At 45.3% G+C, this 24348-nt stretch overlaps 1 protein-coding gene across 1 annotated transcript in view; it reads right to left on the bottom strand.

The window, feature by feature from the left end:
• The window catches only part of LOC310871153 (netrin-G1-like), a gene marked incomplete at both ends in the record, with an annotated part of 91138 nt that extends 71569 nt beyond the window's left edge, over positions 1 to 19569 (bottom strand). The window contains one exon of the mRNA XM_083782642.1: positions 19318 to 19569. Within this exon, the coding sequence (XP_083638768.1) occupies positions 19318 to 19569 (252 nt within the window). The remainder of the gene's footprint in view (positions 1 to 19317) is intronic.
• Between the last annotated feature and the right edge of the window lie 4779 nt (positions 19570 to 24348).

The following is a 24348-nucleotide window of genomic DNA, read 5'->3' as shown; positions in this document are numbered from 1 at the left end:
TCATTTTCAATGTGTGTTGCATGAAGTGGATTTGGACTAAGCAGCTTTGAGGGTTTGTCTGTCTGTCTGTCTGTGGCTATTGTTTGTGGGACTTCTGGGAGCTGTCTGTCTGTCTGTCTGTCTGTCTGTCTTGTCGACTGGAGGAAGACAAAAAAGGGACAGAGAACACGTGTTTGCCTGACGCTTTAGTTGCTCTCAATGAGATGCAGGCGTCACTGCCGAGAAACAAACAGAACATTGAAAAAATTAAAAGAAAGGGCAAGAGAGAGGAGGAAAGGCAGGAGGGAGGAAAGAAACTAGTGAAGAAAGACATTGAAAGAGCTCCATTGATCACAGGCGCGTTAACTCTGAGAGTCAGCTCTGACTGTGTTCACTCCTGCTCTTCAGGTGGTCTTGTTGTTAGTCTGAGCCTTTTATTAATTTCAAAGGCCAACAAGGAGAGGAATAATATGAATCCACATCACTCTATGCCTTCACGTCCTCTTTCTTTGTCCAATACACAGCAAAACCCCTGCAGGGTTCGTTGGACTCTGAGGGACCCTGGGAATCCAGTGAACACCGGGGGATCTCACTGCTGTGTGTGTTGACATCCCCTGCCCCCTCCACTCTCTCTCTCTCTCTCTCTCTCTCTCTCTCTCTCTCTCTCTCTCTCTCTCTCTCCGCTCTCTCTCTCCAGCCCCCCACCCTTTCCTTCCAGAGATCGATACAGACTGACAGCATGATGGCTGGCTTTCCTGAGGGGAGGTTGGCTGCAACCGTTGACTGTCATTTTAGTTTTTTGTGCTACTTCTGACACTCACTCACCTCACGTCACGATAAAAGAATAAATGACAGCCATTTCACATGTGATGCAACATAGGTTCATTGCATAGTTTAGTGCACTGGTTCCCATCATGGGGTCCCAGGACCCCCAGGACTCCTTGAGCGCTTCCAGGGGATCCCCAGGTAATGGATTGAGTTAGGAACCAATTGTGTTTATACTCTCTCTCTCTCTCTCTCTCTCTCTCTCTCTCTCAAAGCTAATTGGACAATTAAACAAGGGCTGTTACACATGACCTAATGGGCCAAAGCGCGTAAGTCAATTATCTTACTTATCTTTCATGTTTTGTGTGTGTTTTCCGTGTCAAATATGAATGGGTCAAAAGTGGCTCTGAGTCACGCGCATCAACGGCTGGGAAACACAAGATATGCGCCGGGAGATACTGAATTAAAAATGAATAAAAAATGTCATGTTTTCAAAGGAGAACTGGCCATCCACTCCAATTAGTATCTATTTTTCTTTCACGCTCACACGGGGAAGGCTGGGTGGGATGAGAAGAAGGCTCTGGGTTTGATCTCATGCCAGAAGGGGCACATTTGGTTCCCAAAGACGGGGGTCTTAACGGCTACATCGACACTGGGCACGCATACACGCAATCCACAGCAGCTGGGATGAACACACTGAATCATCACAGCTCTGTAAGTACCACGGCCCCATCGGGATTGGCAGCCAACACACTGGCAGATCGACGTGACTAACCGTTACCCACATATATCGAGGCACCAGATAAACAACACGGCACGCGCCACTGATGAGCCATCCGCGCTTGTATTTGTGATTCATGCGGATGCTGTGAGGGAGCAGTTTTTTATTTTATTTTTTAAATGGTTTATCTACATTTTAGCCTACAGTGAAAGCCTTTGACACAGCACAGTATGGCAGTCCTGAATGGAGGCTGAGTGAGTCATACAGTGAGGTGAGAGTCCCAGCTAAAGCTATCTCATCTGGCGGACCTTATGAAGTCTCCCAGAACAGCCATTATATACACCATTGTCATCCAGCCACCTTCAAGAGAATCCAGAGCCTCTGATGGCTTCTTTAAAAGGTTATACTGATCAGTGATCATGGGTTCAAATTCTATCACGTACAGGCAGGGATGTTTGAATTGATTTAGAAGTGAGGCTAGGTGCTCAATTTGCTTCCAGTTTGGCTCAATTTTATACTTATTGCGAAGCTGCTGCTCACACGATAACTCATGCACGTGTTATTTTCAATCATTTCATTGTGGAACGACCTTTCCCTCGCAAATTATTTCCAGATGTTCAGCTCATGAAGAAAACCCCATTTCCCGAACTGGCTGAGTTCAATCCAAGTGGAGCTTCAATAGGTGCCGTGGAGGACGCCAGGCACCCATGACCCAAAGATATAGACAATCCCCCATAATATCTTTTGTAAAATAATGATGTTGAATGATAGCAGAGGAGATTCTGGGCTCTCCACCATTGCAGTGAGTATGAGCTCATGACCCTTGCCTCTCCCTGCACTGTAACGTATGGAAAAACAGCCTGTATGTCTCTATGGAAGTGCAGCCGTCTGTGGAGATAATGTCACACAGCCAGATGGAGGTCTGCCTTCGTGAGATTACCATGTGGAGATAACAATCTACCTGTCAACACCACAGACACTGCATGCACCGCAAAGAACATTCACTTACTTACAACGTGCGCTCGCCTCAGCACAAAGTTGTACAGTAGCAAAGATGAAATGCAGTAAATGTAATTAAATTCAGCTAAAAAACTAGGCCTACAGTTGTTGCATAATAGTTAAGATTAATTACTGTACTATGTACTATCACTATGCGTTATGGTTGGGTAAGCTGTATGACTTCACTAACTTGCACCCATTTGCTAGAAAGACGAGCTCTATCCCTGATTCAAAACGCTTTTGGGAAGACAGAGAATTGTTACACAACTTCACGGCATGGTAAACGAATATAATTGATCTGCCATTCAGTCATTAAAAGTCAGTCATTCACAGGGCTTTGATTTATATCACAATGTGATACCAGGGGCACATTCTAACATAAATCCACTCAAAGTGGCTGATTCTATTTTCAGTCAATTCAAGTATTAGAATGAAGAAATTGGATTTCATCTTGAAAGCAGTTCTCATCCCTTCGCCGAATTGCTGTTGACGTTCTAAGCACAGGCTCTTTTGCACATGTAAATGCATGAGAAGTGCACCTTCCAAGAACCATTACATCACATAATAGGAAAATCACAATTATCAACCAGATGAAAATACGTAGCTATAATATAAAAAATATTCTACTTCATTTATCTGCAGGCTTCAGCTGTAGCCACTTCAGGCATTGTGTCTGCTCTCAAAAGAAATATAGCGGATCAGGTATCTATGCACATCACTGCATTATAGATGACAAACATGCATTCAAATGCAAAGCTGTCCAGGAGGACTCAGTCTGCTCAAACGAGTCAACCGTCTTTCTTTCACTCGCTCTGTCTCCCACCCCCCCCCCCCCCCCAACCCCCCCTTCTAAATTCTGCATGCATTATTCATCTGTTTTTGTATTTACAACCCTCTAAGAATTAACCTGTCAAGAATTTTCCTGCAGAGTAATGCGGGCATATCTTCATCTGTCAAACGTCCAGATCATACTGCGGTGTTGTCGGGACATTTTTGCACATGTTCCAAACAAGGCGTGCACGTTATGCATCATCAGTTGACAGAAAACAAGGGACGAGGAAATTAAAAGGGGAGGAGACATGTGGGAGAAAAGGATGACTGTACCTCTCTGCTCTCCCCAGCCCTGTCAGGGCTGTGAAATTAACCGGAAATATATCGAACCAATTACCGACATATAGCCGAATAATCGAGAAGAAAGGGTTTTTTGATCATTCCTTTTATTTATCAATGAATCAACCTGAAAAAAATCTAATATATTATTTATACCCGACTAAATCGATTAGTCTGATTAAGCACTGTAAAAAATATCTCTGAGAGTGTAAAAATGAGCCCATTCGTTATATACACACTCACTCACTCAAGCACGCACGCACGCACGCACGCACGCACGCACGCACGCACGCACGCACGCACGCACGCACGCACGCACGCACACACACACACACACACACACACACACACACACACACACACACACACACACACATACACACACACACACACTGTATTGTACTGTAGTAGTACTACACACTCACTCACGCACTATGATATAAATTGGTTGACATCGGACTGCTTTCTATAACATACAGTAACAGTAACGCATCTTTAGGAATGTTTCTTTTATGCAATGGGAAATTTATGGAAGTATTTATGGAAGATGTTATGGAAGTATTATGGCTAATAATTAATATCCACTCCCTATTTAAGGGAGGCTGCCGGGACAGACAGGCAGTTAGTTGGGCAGGAACACAGCTAACATCCCTGAGGGAGAGCTACAGGGCCTTGTGTGATCAAGGTTTCATCTGAAGAGACTTCTTATCCAGTTGGGTTTTGTTCATAAGTGTTTATTTCATATCATGATTTCTCTCATTTTGTCCAGTATTATTTTGCTGTTGGAAGATATCTTTATTTGCACTGTATAAGTTTGTGGAGGAGTTTTGCGAGAAATAAAAACCCTTCAATTTTATCTCTGGACTGTTCTTGCAGACTTTATACTTACCGTAGCTCCGACTCTCCCTCAAGACTGAACGACTGGGTCAGTCCTATTGAGCCATTAAACTACAGAACCAGAACCAAGCCCCCATGCATTCTGTTCGGTCCTGTCCTTGAATTACAGTAATGACTCCTGCTCACTGACTCTGGCTTTTTGCTCACGGACAACTGGGATGTACACCACTACTACACCAGTATCATAATCAGTGGCCTATAGCAGCTTAAGCTTAAAAGCTGTACATGTTTCACCATAAATGCCCTAGTGTAGATTGACTGTACCGCATTCATATTCTCACTGTGTAGCTGGCTGACACTGTCATGTATCTGTGTCACAGCTGTCACAGCGGTGTACTGTATCATTATCCACTGTCTATAGTTTTTTTGTACATACAGCTATTCAGCTAAGTATACTGTATATAGTGTGTATCCATTCAAGTATGCCCAATATTACTTGTGAAAGATTGCACATGATACTTATGCCTATATTTATAGTATCTTTTAATATTTCACACCTGGTCAGTGCAAACGCAGTTGGCCAGGCCCGAAAATTAAGGTTTTACCCCCCATGCCAAAGTACCAGCGCTCGCCCCGGCTTTCTGCTGTCACCCAGGCGGATATGTTGATCTGACCCCCCATTCCAAAACACCAGCGCTCGCCCAGCAGTCTGCATGTCACCAAGGCGGGTGTGTGCACGCTTCTCGCCGTCAGGCGTCTTACTGGTATCTACAGTATGTACTGAATATCTAGTGTATTCCAGATTCCAGATTCCACACACACACACACACACAGTCAGCCACATGCCCCGTCTTGAGGAGTCTGGGGACTTGTTGTGTCATCTCGGCGTCGTGGTGCGCAGCGGTGCAGTGATGATGGGCTGGTCAGGGGCCAGTTCAGAACAAAGTCAAGGGCATCGGAGGTGACAGGGGGAGCTAAACACTCACACTGTCTCCCTGTCTCCCAAACTAATGTATGGATGAGTGAATTCCAGCCCCCTGCCCCCAGGGGAGGGAAGGGAAATGGGGTCTGCGAATCAAAGAGAACAGCATTAACCATCTCTCTCTCTGTACCAACTGTCTTTTAATGTATTTGTAAGGATTTCCAAAGCCAATTTGTTGCAAACGATTTACACAAGACAGATGGGTATTAGCTGTTTGCTTGCAGTTCCATTTTTAGGCGAGAGCTTATCTGCAGATTCATAGATAGTGGTTGTAAACGACCCCACATCGACAATAATATATTACTTTAAAAAAGAGCAACGTTGAACAACAGTAGGGAATGAGAGAGAGAGAGAGAGAGGGGGGGGGGCTATAACAAAAACTTTGCAGAGACATCCTCTCATTTGAGCAATGGCAAACTTTCTATATCAGACTTTATGTCCATGCTGTTACTTTATATATAGTGTATCAGATGTTTTATCTGGTGCCACTGTGTTCCACATCAGATGTTTACACTGTTACTTTCTATAATATCATATGATTTTGTCTACACTGTTACTTTCTATAATATCATATAATTTAAATTTAGTCTTTACATTGTTACTGTCTATAATATCATATGATTTTGCCTACACTGTTACTTTCTATATTGTCTACAATAGATGTCCAAAATGGTTACCTACAGCAGTGGTTCTTAATGAATATGTATTATGCCGTGGACAGCTTCCTCTGAAATAATGTTGTGCCAATCATTTTTTGAAAATAGCACATCTACAAGCTAAGCACAAATTGATCTTCATTATACTAATTTAGCTGGGAACCCCTCAAGGACTTAGGGAACCACCGCTCTACATCTGATGTGTACACTGTTCTGTACACTGTTACTTTCATGTCAGTCCTTTTGTACAAACTTATCTCTCTACTACCACCACACTCCTCTAACCACTTAACCATTAATTAAAACATGGAGGTTGCGTGCTCAGAAATAAAAGTAAATCCGGTTATCCAGCCTTCATCAATGTTTGGTCCTATATGTTTATTTTCTATAATATAGAAAATAAACATGCCTGACATGCCTGACAGAAAACATCTTGAAATATTATTTCAAGATGTCTGTTTTTTGTTTTGTTTTTTGTTTTTCATTTGGGGGGGTTAGCAGTAGACGGACAGTATGTGGCATTGATTCATATTCATAATGACTCTCTCCCATCAGGGCCAACAAAGATAAGTCCTCTGCTGCGGCTGTCAATAGCGAGGCGGTCTCCAAGCGGCTTAGCAGGGAGCTCCTGCCTCCTTTTTCCCATTCCTAAGCATCTAAAGGGCCCAAGCGGAGAACTGGCATGCAACGTGCTCCTTTCATCCACGCTCAGAGAGCAGAACAAAGTTCAGAGGAATTACAATAATCTACCCCAGTTAAAGTCAGGACAGCGAGAACGAGTGCTATTACCGCATCACTCTCACAGAGCCTTTTTGGGGGGGAATTGCACGGTGCCCTGAATGTCTTTTCCATGGCAACTGCTAGAGGATATGCTTGCGTCATGTGCTGTAATCACTGTGATACCGGTAGTCACATTTTTATCAGTATCAATAACACAATGTAAAACAAAAATCACACTCACAATCACACCCCAGGCGAGGGGCTCTAAACAAACAAAGCCTTAGACTTCGCTATACATGACGTAATCCAAAAAGACAGACCGTTAGCTGTTGGCTAGCTAGCTAGCACCCCCTAAAAAAAACACTGGGCGGTGCCTACCCAGGTGTTGAAGTAAGTGGTGCAGGGGCCAAACGCAATCCAAGCTGAGTGTAAAAGTGTTCTGTTATAGCTGATACGGTACTCTGATGTGAATATCTATAAATGCACCAAGTCTCTGTCTGTGTGTAATCCACATAACTCGAGAACCATTCGCCCCACCGACTTCAAATTCGACACACGCGTTACACACCACCGCAGGGGGTGCAGTGCCCGGTGTCGGTCGGACACACTGTTGTCCAGAACCGCAACAAAAAAGCCTCTGCCCGGGCTCTGGACAGGGCCCCTGCCCAGGGTCCATATATCGAGCTGGCCTGTTCAGACATCATTCTGACGTCTGCATATACTCCATATTTGGGCATAAAAGGGACACAGACATAATATCTGGGTGGGGCATGCATTTCCAACTTGCATCATTCCAAGTAGGCCAGTGCCCAACGGGCATCGCTGTAGAGGCTCCAACGCATAATATCTGGGTGGGGCATTAATTACCAACTTGCATCATTCTAAGTAGGCCAGTGCCAAACGGGTACCGCTGTATAGGCCCCACGGGCACCGCTATAGTTTTCATAATTTAGGAACTAGTAAAGTAACTAGTTACCTTTTTAGAGCAGTAACTATAACTTTAACTAGTTACTTTTTAAAAGTAACTTGCCCAACACTGCTAGTGACTAAAGCCTCTGAGATGTAGTGGAGTAAACATATTGAAAATTGGAAATATTGGAAATAATCCAGTAGGCTAAAGTATCAATATATGCACCTCCCATGATGCACTTAGTTAGGCTACTTTCCACCACTGCAGGCTGTAATCACCTCGCTATAAAGTGCAATGCTCTCTTTAGCAATCATCCTTTCAACGAGTACTACAATCACAGCACAGTGCCCAGTGCAATCACAGTCAATTCCGCTGGAGTGTTTGGTGGTCAACTGCCTTGCTCAAGGTCATCGTGATGGACGAGAGTGTGCTTTGTTCATTTCACCATGATTTCCATCGCCGGAATTGTCATCAGCTCCAACGGCGTTACGCTGATGAACGGTATAAAGTCTGGAATATATTTCACCCGATTTTAAAGCTACAATCCGTAAGGTTTTATGTTCTTTCCCGACAGAGAGAGGTGATTGCAACTGTAACAGCCGGGCAATAGAGTGCCAACGTCCTGACGTCACTCCGCGGACGTTTTTCTCTATGGAGAATAACGTGTTGTAATCTTAAAATTGGCTTATATAAGCATTGTCATTGTGGTCCAAACTGTCTTTGCGATATTATAGGGGAGGTGTCTCTGTATCCTTTACGACAATTTTGATACAGTCTGTTTCTAGCTAAATGTACTGTAACTAATTCAGCAGCAGTAACTAATTCAGCAGCAGTAACATTAGCTTTTTCTCGTTTCTCGTTCCATATGAGTGAAACAGCCGGGAGGATTTGTTTATTTTTTAAACAGTTCTTATATGAGGCAATCTAAAATCCCCCAATGGGGATTACAATGCAAATAAAAAAGTACACGATCCCATGGACTTAGTGCCCTCTACCGATATTGCCGTCAGACTTTGGTGCTCTGTTCGTCGACTACCTTTTTTCACTGACGAGAGCTAAATAAAAAACTAAGCTATGATGACTAAAACTAAGACTAAAATGTCATGGAGGAACTAATGCATAAGAGATGCAGTAGAACTAAAAGACAAGTCATTCTATGTTTGGTTGCGTTCGGGTGTCTACAAGCTTGTAGATCGGCTATTTTCAGCATGCAACCAAGTGTAAAATTTGCCATTACGACGCCATCAAGGCCTGCCAAAATATTTTTTATAGTCAAAATCAACTGTATATTTAGTCAACAAAAACTAGACTAAAACTAAAACTTTTCAGATGACTAAACTATTCTAAACTATATCAAAATTTGCTAACAAAATAAACAATGGTTACCAGAAGGGAAACGTTAAGTTATCGTACTGGAGGCTTAATGTTATCGTATTTGATCAATAAAAGCATGGAACTGGACATGAAAGAGTTTCTTTTTTATGCCTCCAGGTACAGATATAAGTGAAAAGCTAAACCGGATGCCAAATCAACAGCTTCAGGGAATTTGGTAAATTCATGCACCTTTTTGTGATATGGCGAAACTATCGTACATTATTGCCATTATTGATTGTGGCAGCACTGCAGCCGGGATTCGAACCTGGGTCTCTCGTATGGGGAACAAACCAAACGTCTACCACTCCTCGCTTGGCCAAGGGGAGACATGGGGCTTATTAGCTTCAGGAAGAGCTACTTGTCAATCAGCAGGTGTCCTTCCAGACACCACAGTCTACATGTCTCAATGCAAGCATATAAGCTTCAAGATCTCTCAAAGTGTATCCTATCTGGACGTTTCATACACATTTGTGTCATTGTTTGTCCTTGTCCCCTCCTAGCTGCACCACTACAAACAGTAAAATCCTGCTAATTTAACACTGATCATGTAAGAATGTAACCAAATGCACTCATAAAGGGTGTTCTCTATCGTGTTCAAGACTGGCTCTCCACTACATATTATTCAATATGTACGGGAACTGACCCCACAGGGCAGTGTTCATGGATATCTCTTTAAGACACATCTACTATATGGTGGCCCTGCCCAGATGCCAATCAGCGGGCTATTTAAGCCCCATCTGTGCAGAGCCACTTCGATTTTTTGATTTCCACGAGAGCAGACGTTTCGTGTATCTCAGCAGTTTTGACACTTATTAAGCAATATATATATATATACATATATATTTAGAACATACAGCTGCGTGGCACACAGTCCGCTTACCAGAGGTAAGAAGAGAGCCGGTCGTCTTGACGACTCCTCTCTGGGCGCCGCGTAGCTCCACAACAACAACAACAACAGCAACAATTAAGCTGAGTGCCGAATCTGTCTTGCGGAGGAAGCCTCAGCTTGTCCGGGCGACCGCTCCTTGGTGAAACCTGCTAGTTGGGGGAAACCTTGAGACGGCGTTCGGTCCGTGCGTCCGCTCCCTGGTGAAACCTGCTAGTTGGGGGAAACCTTGAGACGGCGTTCGGTCCGTGCGTCCAACCCTTGGTGAAACCTGCTCGTTGGGGGAAACCTTGGGTCGGCGTTCGGTGTGGCCAAAGGGTCCCAAGTGCGAAGCCGACCTCGTTGGTGGAGCCTTGGTTCCCTGGCTGCAGAAGCGCTGTGAGACCCGAGCGAAACCAAGCTCGTCGGTGAACCTCCTGGTTGATCATCGCGGCTGTACACCGTTGCGGCGGGTAGCGGGGTAGAACCCAGAGGAGCTGACCTAGTCGGCGTACTCTGAGGCCATCTACGTCGCTGATCGTTGCCGCCGCGGTCCGGCCAGACCACACGGCAGAGAGTGTAAACAAACAATTCCAGCGTGTTCCAACTTCCTCATTGACAGGTTGACATGAGCGTCATAGTGTAGGAGGGATGCCCGTCAGGGACGGCTGCCCAGACTGCACTGTGCCTCATGGTTCACAAGAGGGCGGTGTGGCTCAAAGATCAGGAGACAAAAACTCCCGATGACCCACTGTGTCAGGCGCTGCAATTAAATCGCTTACTCTGTCACAATTGGTTCTGGTTAATATACTACTTATAATTATATGCTTATAAGTATGATAATGGCTACAACAACACACTATGCATGTGGACTTGTAGGCCTACTGGAATGATATACAAGAGTTTGGAAGACTCCAGTGTGCTTAAGGTCAGATTGTTTTGTGCTAGAGCGCCTCAGAGCGGCTGAGCAGTTTATGTACAACCTCTTCCAGAGGTCCATAACTCTGCTGGTGACACAAGAGAGAGAGCACACTGAGAATCCGTGTCATGGGGATGTCTTAGGGTACCATGTTGCCTTGATTCGGTTATGCAGCCTTGTGAGATTCTGCAAAGGGTGGATTATGACCCCTCACGTTCAAGCAATTACTATGTGCCCACTCCCTGTTGAGCACAGTCCGAACAGTTAAAATATGGTGTACAATACAAGATGTATACATATATGTATATATAAGTACACATATAATAAATAATATAGGTATACATATGAATGTATCTATATAGAGACAAGAGGAGATGGAAACAGCAGGGGTTTCTCAGGCTGCATGTGGAGCTCACATGCCCACAGAGGATGGCCATGACCAGTGTGTGTCCTGCAGGGGCCCTGGTATGAGGACCTCCTGTATGAATGGTCTCATCCTTCCAGCTGAAGCTGGAGGGGCCATGGGGGCCTGTTTTTAGAGGCAAAAGACAAGTCGTTTCCACTGACAGACTAAAATGTCCCATAAAAATGTCATTTTTATGTGAACGTGTATGCTAATTGTATACAGCTGTGACTCTGTCTCCAAGACAATTTTTTCTCAAGGGAGACAAATAAAGACTACCTTGAACCGTGTCCCAGGTTGGCAGAGCTGGGTGAGCTAAGCTCAGGCTATAGCTCCACCTCTTTCCTGCCCTGCCTGGTATGGACAGGTCTGTAAAGAAGGATTTAGTGAAAGTTTTCGCATCTGGCCAGTTTGTCGGTACTTTGCGCTCCTGTGTCGTCCTTGAGTACATCCACGTATGTTAGCGTGGGACGTCCTCGTGACCGGTGCCCGTGTGCTGGATCCCACAGCACTAGTTTGCTGGCTGGCGTCTCTTGGCAGTTGAGCCAGCTGGTGCCTCCGCCCCTTAGGGCTGAGGGCGGCCACGGTGCACTGCGTCCCCCCGGCTCCCCTGAACATGCGGCCAGTGCATTATCTGTCCTTTACGGTCAGGCACTATGCGGGCGTATTGCTGACAATCTCAGTTTACATGTATGTAAACGTGTATAGTTACGTCGGTTCACACAGCAGAGTGTGACGAGACTGTCAGGGGGGAGCAGAATCACCAGAAGGGTGCATTACGGCATGGCCGTTAAGCGCCTGGGTGTAATTATGTGTGGGGGAAACCGGTTATCGGAGCGAGCTCCCTCCTCATCCAGGGGTAATGGGCTATGCCGGTGACCTTGTGACACGGCGGACCACTGTCCCACACAAGGGCAACACAAAGATCGCCCAGTTACTGAAGGGTGCTCGCACATTAGGTCGGCAGTCCCCCCACGGGAGGTGGTACTGTCTGCCTTGTGGCATGAGCCAATTAAGCGTGGACACTTGGGTGGCTTCTCGCAGGACAGCATTCTTGTTGTTAGCAGTGTCAGCCACAAGAATGTCCCATGAAGGAGGCTGCCACTTCCTACATGGCAAGGTTTAGGTGGTGCTGGCACCAATCCCTGCATTCTATAGAAGGAAAAAAAAAGCCCTGTCAGGGCCTCTAATGGGCCAAACTGTCTTAAGCAGATGGTCTCCAAGACTGGGCTCCCTCTTTGGGTTGTGAAACAATCTAGCAGGCATATAGGTTGGCAGGGATGTGAGCACAATCCGTGCAGGGCCTTGTGGCCCATGCACTGATGACGAGATGTCCCTCTATCTGAGATCTGTGTGACGGACTCTGTGTCGATGCCGTCCGCATTTAGCAGGTTATACCAGTGTGGTATCCATGTGGGCTGGGCTCCGCATCAGGACATGGCTTCAACAGTCTGTTGGCCTACTGTCCGACGGGCTGACTTGAGCGGGAGTGCATGACTGCAGACTGCAGTAACCTGGTTACATTTCCCGAATGGCACCCTGGGGCTCAGAGGAGCTCAGGTTAGGGCCCCACCAGTCCTGTTTAGGGGGCCAGGCCGTTAGCCCGGGAGGCTCTATGATGAGCCCTCTTTAAAATAATTTAGTCAGTGAGCCTGACATGCGGTCACTCAAGACAGCAGTATTATATAGTCACGTCTGCAAGGAGAAATGTGGGAGTTGCGAGCGCTGTCAACCCATAACAAGCTCGGCCGGGTGATGGAGTAGTTTACACCTCGACCCAACCATCTCCCCAAGGTTCTCTCAGGGGTACATCTCAATCGGGTGATTGAGCTCTGTCCTCTCTTTTCATGCAGACGGATGAAGTGTGCAGACAGAGCGGGTCACCCACTCTGCCCCGCTAGAGCGCTGGAGTTGTATGTCAGGGCCACACGTAGGCCCACAAAGTGACGGACCAGCGCTTCGTGTGTTTTAGCAGGGGTGCTCGGGTAGACCATGGTCGAAGGCTGGACTGTCCCATCGGATCACAGGGGTGATCCAACAGGGACAAGCAGGCAGGAGTGCCAGTGTCGTCTGGGAGACGGGCACACTCTGCCCATGGGACGACAGCCCCCTGGTTGCTGTAGAATGGTGTATCTCTGACAGAGATCTACACAGCAGTGACATGGTCGACTCTGTCTACATTCACCCTGTCCTACCGACGATGGAACGTGGTGGCATCCGCTCCCCCTGTGGGAGTCGCTCCTGCGTGCTACTCAGCGGTAGGGTAACCGGCACCTTGACCAGTCAGGTCGGCCGGGCATCTGACGGGCTGGCTTCAGCAGCCCTTCATCCCGGTGGTCACTGGCCTAGCATCGTGCTGGGCCAGCTGAGCCTAGGTAGCGTCTTGCGCCTAGGCCACGAGTATTACTTGCTTGGTATGAATACTGAAGTTTTGGAGCATGTTGGCAAGCGCCTGTGGCAAGGATAGCCACGGTCAGACTCATGGCGCTCACAACTTACATATAGGCTCTGATGGAATTCAGGTAAACTGCCTCGGGCTGCCGCGGGGGCAGCTGGTCTGCTTATTTCCTTGCGGTGTGTCTTAGAGAGTTCCCGTACATATTGAATAATATGTAGTGGAGAGCCAGTCTCGAACACGATAGAGAACGGAGGGTTACACTCTCTGTAACCCAGGTTCTCTGAGTGGAGAGACTGGCTCTCCACGAAAGAGCCGCTCCGGAATTCGTGTCAATCAAGAGTTAATCGAAGTGGCTCTGCACAGATGGGGCTTAAATAGCCCGCTGATTGGCATCTGGGCAGGGCCACCATATAGTAGATGTGTCTTAAAGAGATATCCATGAACACTGCCCTGTGGGGTCAGTTCCCGTACATATTGAATAATATGTAGTGGAGAGCCAGTCTCTCCACTCAGAGAACCTGGGTTACAGAGAGTGTAACCCTCCGTTACAAACACTGATAATTCTAACTGTGTAGTTAAGAGAAATAAACCTCATGAAAATGCCAACCTATACGCTTTTTCAACAGCAAGAATGCAGTAGCCACTGCCAGTCTTAGTCGCAAATTATCATTAAATCCACCGTGACCAACCCTTAGTTGCGCAGTAATTAAAACACACTCCTGTTTGCCTTGCCTGCATGGAAATATTACTGTGGGACGTTTTGGAAACGCCAGTGTCTTTTAGAGGCATATTCCTCTGCATTAGCAGTCATTGTTCATTAGGCCCATGTGGCACAGCGCTGCAATAATTGCCTCTCTCATGCCTCATTCATATGTTTCTAATTGGATAATTTGTATTAATTTCAATGAAAAATGCTGAATATTAAAAATCCATTAATTAAAGCAAGAAAAAAAACTCTTGCATAGAAGGAACGTTAAAAAAGTAAATCAGATATAAGTGGCTTTCAGCTCGTTTGCAGTAGTCTGGCATGTGTTCAGTCCAAGACCTCTTAAAGCCATGTGGAGACAAAAAAAAACTAAAAACACACATGACAGCATCACACTGCAGCACGGCAGTGAAGGCTTAATATGTCTCGAAGAACCCCTGAAGCTCTGTGGCTAAAAATAAAAACAAGGCTAACTCTCCGCCTGATGCAGAACACCTGTCCTGTCCCCGACACTCTTTATCCAGAACTAATCTGTTGCTGCATGCTCGCTCTAGTCCAGCCCTACAACAAGGAAGACGATTAGGAAACTCTCCACAGAAACATGAGACGCAGAAGGCCAACAGTACCGCATCCGCCCTCAAATAGGCTCCGAAATATTCCACTCCGCGGAACTAATGATGATGAGTACATTTTTACACTCTCAGAGTACAATGGAATTTACTTTGGCTGTGTTTTTGTCGCAATCCCTTACAACAAATGAAAAAACTAGACGATGAACGTACTGATGAATTAAAGAAAATAGTGCTCCAGGATTAACAACAGCAAAATAATTTAACAGATCCATTTATAAACTCCCACATCCAAAAGTATCCAGTCCAAGTCGTCAATACTTCCAAAACAAGCTTGCGTTTCAGCACGAGTTGAGTTTCCACTCATGTGTGCTGCTGAGGAGGGGCTGTTTTTATGAATGCAGGACAAATCCGGACTAAAATAACATTATTCATAGCCTTATTTTCCCTTATATTGATCCCAAATGACTGGTATGCAGAATTGCCCCTGAGTGGAGAGTTGGAGATCATCATATTAGCTACTTACGCTATTTGTTGGAGTCAAAAGTGTTTTCTTATTAGTTATCTGTTACTCGTCAACACATGACACATCCATGACTTGGTTGTGCCACATGTACGAGCCACCACAGTCTGAAGCATAGACAGCTTTAAACACAGCCAGAGATACAGATGAAAATGGTAACTATACAGGCAGCAGGAAGGGGTAGAGGTCTCAATGACCCGTCCAATACCGACTTGAGGGGAGACGGATTAAGGTGGGACGGGGGGGGGGGATGCTCATTTGCATGCGCCTCTCATCGTTCAAGTAACTTTCCAGCAGCAGCACCAGAGGATAAGGTCATCGGTGTTGTTGAGGATGTAAACAGATGATACAGACAGCGTGCGATCCTTCGGGCCCAGGGGGCGTTCGGGAGGTTCCATGATGATCGCCGTGCTGATGACCTCGAATAACTGAGACATTGAAGATCAATCTTTTTGAACACTTCACTCATCTTGATCTTCATAGAATTGGTCCATACTAATGCTCATTATAAGATGGCACCAAAGCCCACCAATGAGACACAGAGGGAGTAGACAAAAATAATACCATATGATTGCTGTCGGGTGCAAACCGCCTATCTCAGTAATTCAACTTTTTTATTTTCTTTAAAGATGGAGTGCCATGATTCTTTTCCACCCTAAAACATGATCATTAGGTATTATTGTTATATAAGGAGGAAGAAGTTTTTCAAAAAAGTGTCCAGTATTTGTTAAAATGTTGTTTTTATGTGGGCACCAGCCCACCAGTTCATTAAGTATGCCTGGTTTGCCTGGTGGGTGGTGATGGGTGGTGATCCACCTGAACTGAAGCTGCACCCACAGCTGTAGTTGTATGATAAAGGGGGAGGGGTTAGGGGAGGGGCTGATAATGTATATTACTGTTTTTTTCATTAGCACGTTTGACTGTCAAGGGTTCAGCCTCCAGGAAGAAACCCTAAATAAAAAGGGAATAACATCATTGCACATACAAACGACTCCAGGGTGTCTAATGAAGTACTGTCACTTTGACGCATGAAAAAATTGTGGCACTCCATCTTTAATAAATCCATGCTATTGATTCAACACCCTTTACGTCTGTCTGTGGGTTTAACAAATATTGAACTAATGAAAAGTATTACAAGTGCTTCTGACAAAACCCTACTGTATGTACATTTGTAATAGAAAGAAAGAAAGAAAGAAAGAAAGAAAGAAAGAAAGAAAGAAAGAAAGAAAGAAAGAAAGAAAGAAAGAACGTTTGGGAGGATCTTTGAACATTTTAAAGTTTTGGCCTTAATGACATTCCCAAAATAGGGATGCCAGGGTGAAATTAATGTGCTAATACCAAGAGCTGAGCTCCTGCTTTTTGCACCTGCCTCAACGTGTGGTGACCATGTGCCAGCGTCACAAAGACTAATGACTGCACATTTCCTGTGTCTCCTGATTGATTGTGATTGTTACCAGGCTGTACGACATGCATATGAGCGTTATACATCAAATGATTTACAACTCCTCATTGTTATGTCAATGAGCAGAGGGCACGCCGCTGTGCAGTAAATGCTCTGTTAATGTAACCGCACCCAGCTGAGGAGGGAGGGAGCATCTGGAACTTCAGCATACATGGAGCTTTCAAGGTACAATTACGCAAGGCAATTTTAATCATCAACCAAGACAGGGTTGAAAAGCATGGAGGGATTTGATAGTGAAGTTGATTTGAGATTATGAATTCACAAAATGTAAAACATTATTATTGTATTGTATGTATTGTATACCCACACACACACACACACACACACACATGCACACATGCACACACGCACACATGCACACCCGCACACCCGCATGCACGGGTATAGCTCAGGAGTTACTAGAGCACTTCTCTTGGAATGTGATGGTTCCAGTTCGATCCCTGGCTCCTCGTGCCTTCACGTCGAAGTGCCTTTGAGAAAGACCCCTAACTGCTCCTGATGAGCCTTGCATGGCTTCCTCCTACTGTCAGTGTGTGAATATATTGCACATTGTAAAGTGCTTTTGATAAAGACACTATATAAACCATATCCCAATTTACAGGCTTCCCAGCCTTGCTCATATCACCATAAAGCACACCTCAGCCACGCTGAAATGAAATACTGCAGGCTATGCCTCATCACCGTAAACATCACTCTGCCACTTATGCAAACACAAACATCAACACATTTCCAATTTTCCATGATATCGGAGAAGATAATCTTTATACTGTAGTTGCTTTGCCACAGTAGGCGCTATTGCAATCTTCAGTAAGGCAGTAGAACTCTCCGACTGGTGTGAGTTTGTTTACATGTTCCAGGAGGCCCCAAGCTAAATGGAATCGTTTAATTTCCCTATTATTTGACTATCAACCCAATGAGAGAATGTAAGAATGACTATTCAGATTATAGGCTTACTTTAAACTGAACAACAGTTGCACAACTCTCAATTGACAGTCCCTGGCACAGAACATTTTGAAATGGGGCTCTGCGGTCTAATACATATCAATTTGGGTGCCCTTGACATGGAAATGAAAATGAGAGGCCCCTGCTAGACTGCTATACTGTGAACCAAATAAACAGTTCCCCTCTTTTCTCCTTCACCAGTGTGTTGTGTTCTCAGTATCTATTCAGTTTTTTATCTACGGGGCCACTGAACCCTTTGCAGTTTGTTATGATAGAATGCGCAGCCGTATGAACGCCAGACATGGCTGAAAACACAAGGCTCCTCTTTCATCCTGCTGCGGCGTTAAATGTCTCTGTGCCATCTGGAACTGCACAAGTAAAAAAAACATTTTTTTAAGGAGGCACTTTCTAATTGGTAAATATTTACTCACACATACAGGAGCTCTCGGCGGCGGTGACGGCCCGGGTATACGCGAGCACACACACACACACACGCACACCCACACGCACACGCACACACACACACACACACACACACACACACACACACACACACACACACACACACACACACACACACACACACAGTAATTTATAATAAAACGGTACATGGAGGAGGAGCTTTGGGCTTCTCCACTGCTTCCTCTCGGTGCGGTTCCACACAAAACACAACCTGGGGTTGAACATTAGATAATACTGTGGTTGATGAGAGCCTAATGAAAACACTGGAATGAACGAGGTTCTATTGACACACAACATAAATACTGTGTGGAGCTCTTGTCTTGTCAGCGTAAAAGGTTTTTATTTCTGTGTGTGAGCGTGCATGCGTGCGCTTGTGAGTGAGTGAGTGAGTGCGTGCATGCGCGTGTTTCCGTGTACGTGCATACATGGTAATGTATGCATACAGTATAAGCATGCTTTGGTGTGTGTGTGTGTGTGTGTGTGTGCATTGAATAGGGCTATGTGCCCAGTGCATCATAAATATATGCGCATGTTTGTGTACACTAGCATATATGCTTGAGTATATGCCCATCCTTCCAAGTCCATGTGTCAACCAATTTACATCATAGTGAGTGAGTGAGTGTGTAGTACTACTACAGTACAATACAGTGTGTGTGTGTGTGTGTGTGTGTGTGTGTGTGTGTGTGTGTGTGTGTGTGTGTGTGCATTCACTTAATGTGAATGCAGCCATCGTAACAACCACCAGCCCCGGCGTGCATGGTGTGCACTCATCTCAGCAGTAGCGATAGCCTTTAAATTTTCTTGCACACACACACACACACACACACACACACACACACACACACACACACACACACACACACACACACACACACACACACACACACACACACACACACACGCACACACAACCACTCCATCCCTGACCCCATGCAGTATGTGGGGCGATCCCGCCCGCAGCCTCATTCGTCTCCATCAGTGGGGCAGCGGCAGCGGAACGAGAGCCGCGACTTACCAAAGCACAGTACGTCTCCGGCGGGTCCCCGCATGTGATGTTGGGCGGTTCGAGGCCAACGCGCAGGTACTTTGTCATATCGGTGGCTTCTGGCTGGCAGGCCATGTAGTCCCAGGCCAGGCCCTCCTCCGTGTAGATCTGGGACTTGCACACGTCGTAGTGTCCCCAGGCTGCAGGGTAGTGCTGCATGCCGCGGGCCACGGTGGCACAACACGCGGCCTGTAGGGTGACCAACACGGCCGGCCAATGCATCTCTGCTGATGCTCTGCTCGCCCACCCGCTTTTGTCTCTGGTTGTCGGTTGTGGTCTTTCTTTTCTGTTTTTGTTAGTTTCACGATCGGCCTTGAGAGGACGATATGAACTCTGAGCGTTTCTAAAATAGCTCCGGCTGTGACAAAATGTGCAGTGGACCGTTGGCGGACAACAGCGGCATTTTTGCTAGATTTTTGGCGTCGACGGCTTCAGGCTACCGTCGTATATTTATTTTTTATTCAAGCGTCAGCTTCCCACCGCTGAGATCACCGACGCCTTGGCTGAGGTCAGGGAATGGTCGGACGCGACGTGATGGAGCGCAGATCGGCGCTTTGTTACTCCTCACTCGTCAAGAGGTCAACCGGGTGTCACGTAGTCTCAGCTCGGCCTGCTGTCAATCATCGTTCTCACTGTGCGGTAGGCGGAGCTCTGGGGGAGAGAAGGACACAGTGTTGTCATCGATGCTGCAATCAGGTCACAGCTCATGGACATGTGAACCAAATTACAAACAATGCTAAAGATGCATACATGCATGCAGACGCACGCGCACGCGCACGCACGCTTACATTACTGCCCCATAAACCCTGCAAAATAATGGCATCACCAAAAAAGATGGTGTGCAATTAAAATACAAATGTGTGGTCCGTAGAGCCTCATCACATTAATGTCCATGAGTCATGTCATACTCTAGCATTTAAGACCTTTCTGTTTTTCAGCCGGTCCCTTCCATGAATCTATAAGTTCCTTGTATGCTGGCACTGAACATCTGTCTCCCTCGGAGCCGTGAGGGAACGATCAAGGTAAAATTGGAAGATGGAAATGGTGTATTTGAGGGATTGTTAGACAGTCAGAGCTTTCACATGCCGCATCAGTCAGATGGTCTATAGCCTACTGTAACTGGTCAGGTAATAATGCCTAAAAGCAGCCAGTTTCTGTGACTGAAGTGAAAAGCTACCTGTAAAAATGGAAGGGTAAACATAGCATGTTGGGCCTGGGCCGGCCGAGTGGTCCAGGCACCTGTCGGCATGTGTCGCGGGTTCGAGTCCCAATCCCGACGACCTTTGCTGTGTGTCTTCCACCCATCTCTCTTCCCCTTTCCTGTCAATCTACTGTAATCTACTGTATCAATAACGGCAAAAAGGCCCAAAAAATATCTTAAAAATAAAAAATAATAATAATAACATGTTGTTCTTAAAATTGCTCATTTTGGCCTGCGGTTCCACCTTGGCTGTACAGTTCCATTTACACTCTCTTTGAACTTTAAGTAACGCTAAGGATTTACTGTTAATGTAAGAACTGCCAACAGCAAATGTGTGTTTGTTTTGTTTGTGGTTTTTGGTTTCCGTGCATGCTCTTTTGCAGTACTTAGCCTGGCCTACAGGCCTGATTAAAATTCATAGAGTTACAATATTCCCATTAGTGCTGTCACATTATCAACGTTTCTCCATGGCATATGTCAAAAAGAAAAACACATGATACATTTTATATCATGATATACTGAACATAATGACAAATATTGCTACTGAGCTGTTAATAATAGTATTATGGCCTCAACACCATAATGACACGGATGGATCAAACACAGTCAGTGGCCATCAGTCTTTAGATCTGATTCTCAACCTTTTTGGGCCAGCGCCTCTTAAAGGAAAACTTCACCACTTTTTCAACCTATCTTAATTAATGTTCATGATAAAATAGCACAATTATTTTCGACTCGGTATGTCTCAGAGGAGTGCATCAGAGCAGTTTCTGAACTGTGGACAGTTCAGAAACCCGTCTACCAGTGGGAATCCAAGCTTATAGAAACTGCAGGCCTTATATTCCTGAAAAGGTACCATGCTATAATGGACACCATCGTTCTTGTGCTAATTAATATCGACTCCTGTGAATTTAAATGTAATTGCTGTAAATTGTTTCGTTAAAAAAGGCATGTCGATGAACTTGGAATAAAAAAAAAAGTATATGGAGAATAACAATACATGTGCCATTGCATGGCAGGCACACTTAATTATGGAACCATGCCCAGGGTCTGTCTCTGTCCATGGTCCAGCCAGTCTATTCAGGGCATTCAGTACTGTTCTCAATCATCCCCAAGGACACACACACACACACTAGCGCGTGTGTGCACACACACACACACACACACACACACACACACACACACACACACACACACACACACACACACACGGACTGGATTTGTCATCAAAATATTGAAAATGTACAACCAAACTTATTATTGAAATGACTCTAGCAACATAACTCCACAGTCAAAACCCTTCAGCTCACATTTACCACATATATTATATTAATATTAGGCTACTGTAATCACACTAGACTACAAAGGCTTAAAATGATATTGCTGCTATGGCAGCAACCAATCAGCGCAAGCTACATTTCCACCTGAGAACTGAACTGTCACCATGAGTGAACTCGCTGTGGAAGGAACTCAACATGTCACGCATGGATGAAATGTGGCCACAGAAACACGGTCGCAGCGGAGGGTGTGGTAGAATGAGAGTTCTCTGGAAATATACCTAAGGAATCAAGTCTCAGGGCATAAAACAGCTATAGCGACCATCGACCGTTCACAAAATGGCTGCATGGCCTGTGCCACTGCAATGATTCCCAACACCGTCGGGAAATCCTACAAGATAATCTCCAGTACTGATGAATGCTTTTATGATAAGTATAAGTCTGTCTGATGGTCACACATTTTCATACACAATCCAAGAGCTGGTCACAGCATATCATGACACCACTAATATCACATAGACGTGGCTCAGTGGTCAACTGTTGTCACAAAACAACTCAATAATAGGTTTGTTGTTAAGTGCATTTCACCAGGGCACCTTGACAGTAGTCACAATGTACTCATTCCCCTTCCCCTGCCTGCATGTTCCCAGCAGCTCCTATTGGGATTCATATAGGCAACTTTAGGAGTCAATAACATACCTTTCTACCGTTGACTGACAGCTACTGCACCCCACTGGTGCATGACAGTTACTGTTGTCAGTCAATGTGTCAAGATGGCCTGGGTTTTTGCCTGTGTGAGGGGCTGCCCGTTCCGGTTTAAAGTGGTCAGAATGGCCAGCTATCGCTTGAAAATGTGAATTGAATTAATGACAAGCACAAAATTATTGATTAGTGACAAAAGGTATTTTGGATGAGAGAATGAATGCATCATATACATTTCAAAAGGTCCAGTGTGTGTGTGTGTGTGTGTGTGTGTGTGAGGGTGTGTGTGTGTGTGTGTGTGTGTGTGTGTGTGTGTGTGTGTGTGTGTGTGTGCAAGCATGCTCGTGTGTCTCTTCATGGGTGTGCATGGGTCTGTGCACTCATTGATATTCGAGATCTGAATCAAGATGAGGCTAGACTCTAACATCGCAAAGCCTCGAAAATAAAGATGAATTTTTAACCACGTCTCAGGCGGCTGCTGCTTTCTTCCCACCGCCTTAATACGGCGTTCATAAAATGACCAGGGGGCAAACCCAGGGTTGAATATATCCCCACAGTAATGAAGGAAGATGTTCGTTTACACCAGAGAAATTATCTGCTCTGTGATTCCTACCCTGCAGACCCTTCAGAATGAGCCGTGTTCGCAGGTTGATTTGACAGACATCCTTGTGGGAAAGAAGGATGGGAAGAGAGAGGAGAGAAAACGAGGGGAGAAAGGGAAGAGAATTTGACTCTGTAAATGTGCTCACGTCAATCAAGGCGAGTCATGAGGAGAGGCCAATTATGAGTTTGATACCAGAGCTGGAACTCAGGAGTGATGAATATGCCATTTCTTTCATGAGGTGGGGGGACGGTGTATATATTAAATTTAATGACATGAAAAAGGACACATGTCAGTCCATGGATGGATACGCGTCCTGGGATTGGCTTAGCGATAGAGATGTCACCACATGCATGTTGTGTCCTCACACTTACGCACGCACGCACACACGCACGCACACATGCACGTGCAAACACACACATGCAGTTGCACAGCACACGTACGTGCAAACACAATTTAGATAAAGTTCCCATTTTCATTATACGATGTTTAATAACATCAATTTCAACTTGGAAGCAGGATGGTTAAGCTCTCTTATTTTATCATTTTATCATTACAACAGGGAGCCTTCACAGCTGATAATGACTAACAATTATGGGCGTGACGGCAGGAACACTGGCTTTTAATTTCTAGAAGAAAGAGAGCGATGCACGCCGGAAAGATGAAAGCTTGTCATGCTCCAAGAGTCAAGAAAATCAGCCCTGGCAGTCCTCAAATTAACACTCTGGATTTGACTGTGTAGGAGTCTGTGACTACAGTGAAATCTCGTACAACATTGACATCTCGTTCAACATTGACTGTTTGGTCAATATTGTTATGCCCTTACAGTAGGCTATACGCACAGTACAGTACATCGTCAGTGTTCATTTAACTCTGAAGAGTGTACAAATTGAACCAAGTGGACCCGGTCCCATCTCTAATGAACACCGATCATTTTATTGTGTAGGTCTCAGTGCGAGTCATCCCTTATGAATAAAATAATCCTGATTCTGGACGGCCAATGTGCAATATAAAAAATGATTAGATAATATTGATCTAACCGCGCTGTCCTTGATGAAAACTGCTGGGTTGTACAGTATATGTCAATCCTGTTAGATCTCCCAACGGCAAAGAAATTCAACAGGAAAAATTCCAGGTCCAGCAGGTTATATATTAGAGATCATTAATATTTGAACGGAGATAGCCGGCGGATATTCTGCTGGCTATATGAACTGTACCCC

This window comes from Protomyctophum parallelum (assembly GCF_964188405.1).
Source record: "Protomyctophum parallelum genome assembly, chromosome: 14".
NCBI classification, from domain to species: Eukaryota; Metazoa; Chordata; class Actinopteri; order Myctophiformes; family Myctophidae; genus Protomyctophum; species Protomyctophum parallelum.
This window is presented reverse-complemented; position numbering and strand designations above follow the sequence as displayed.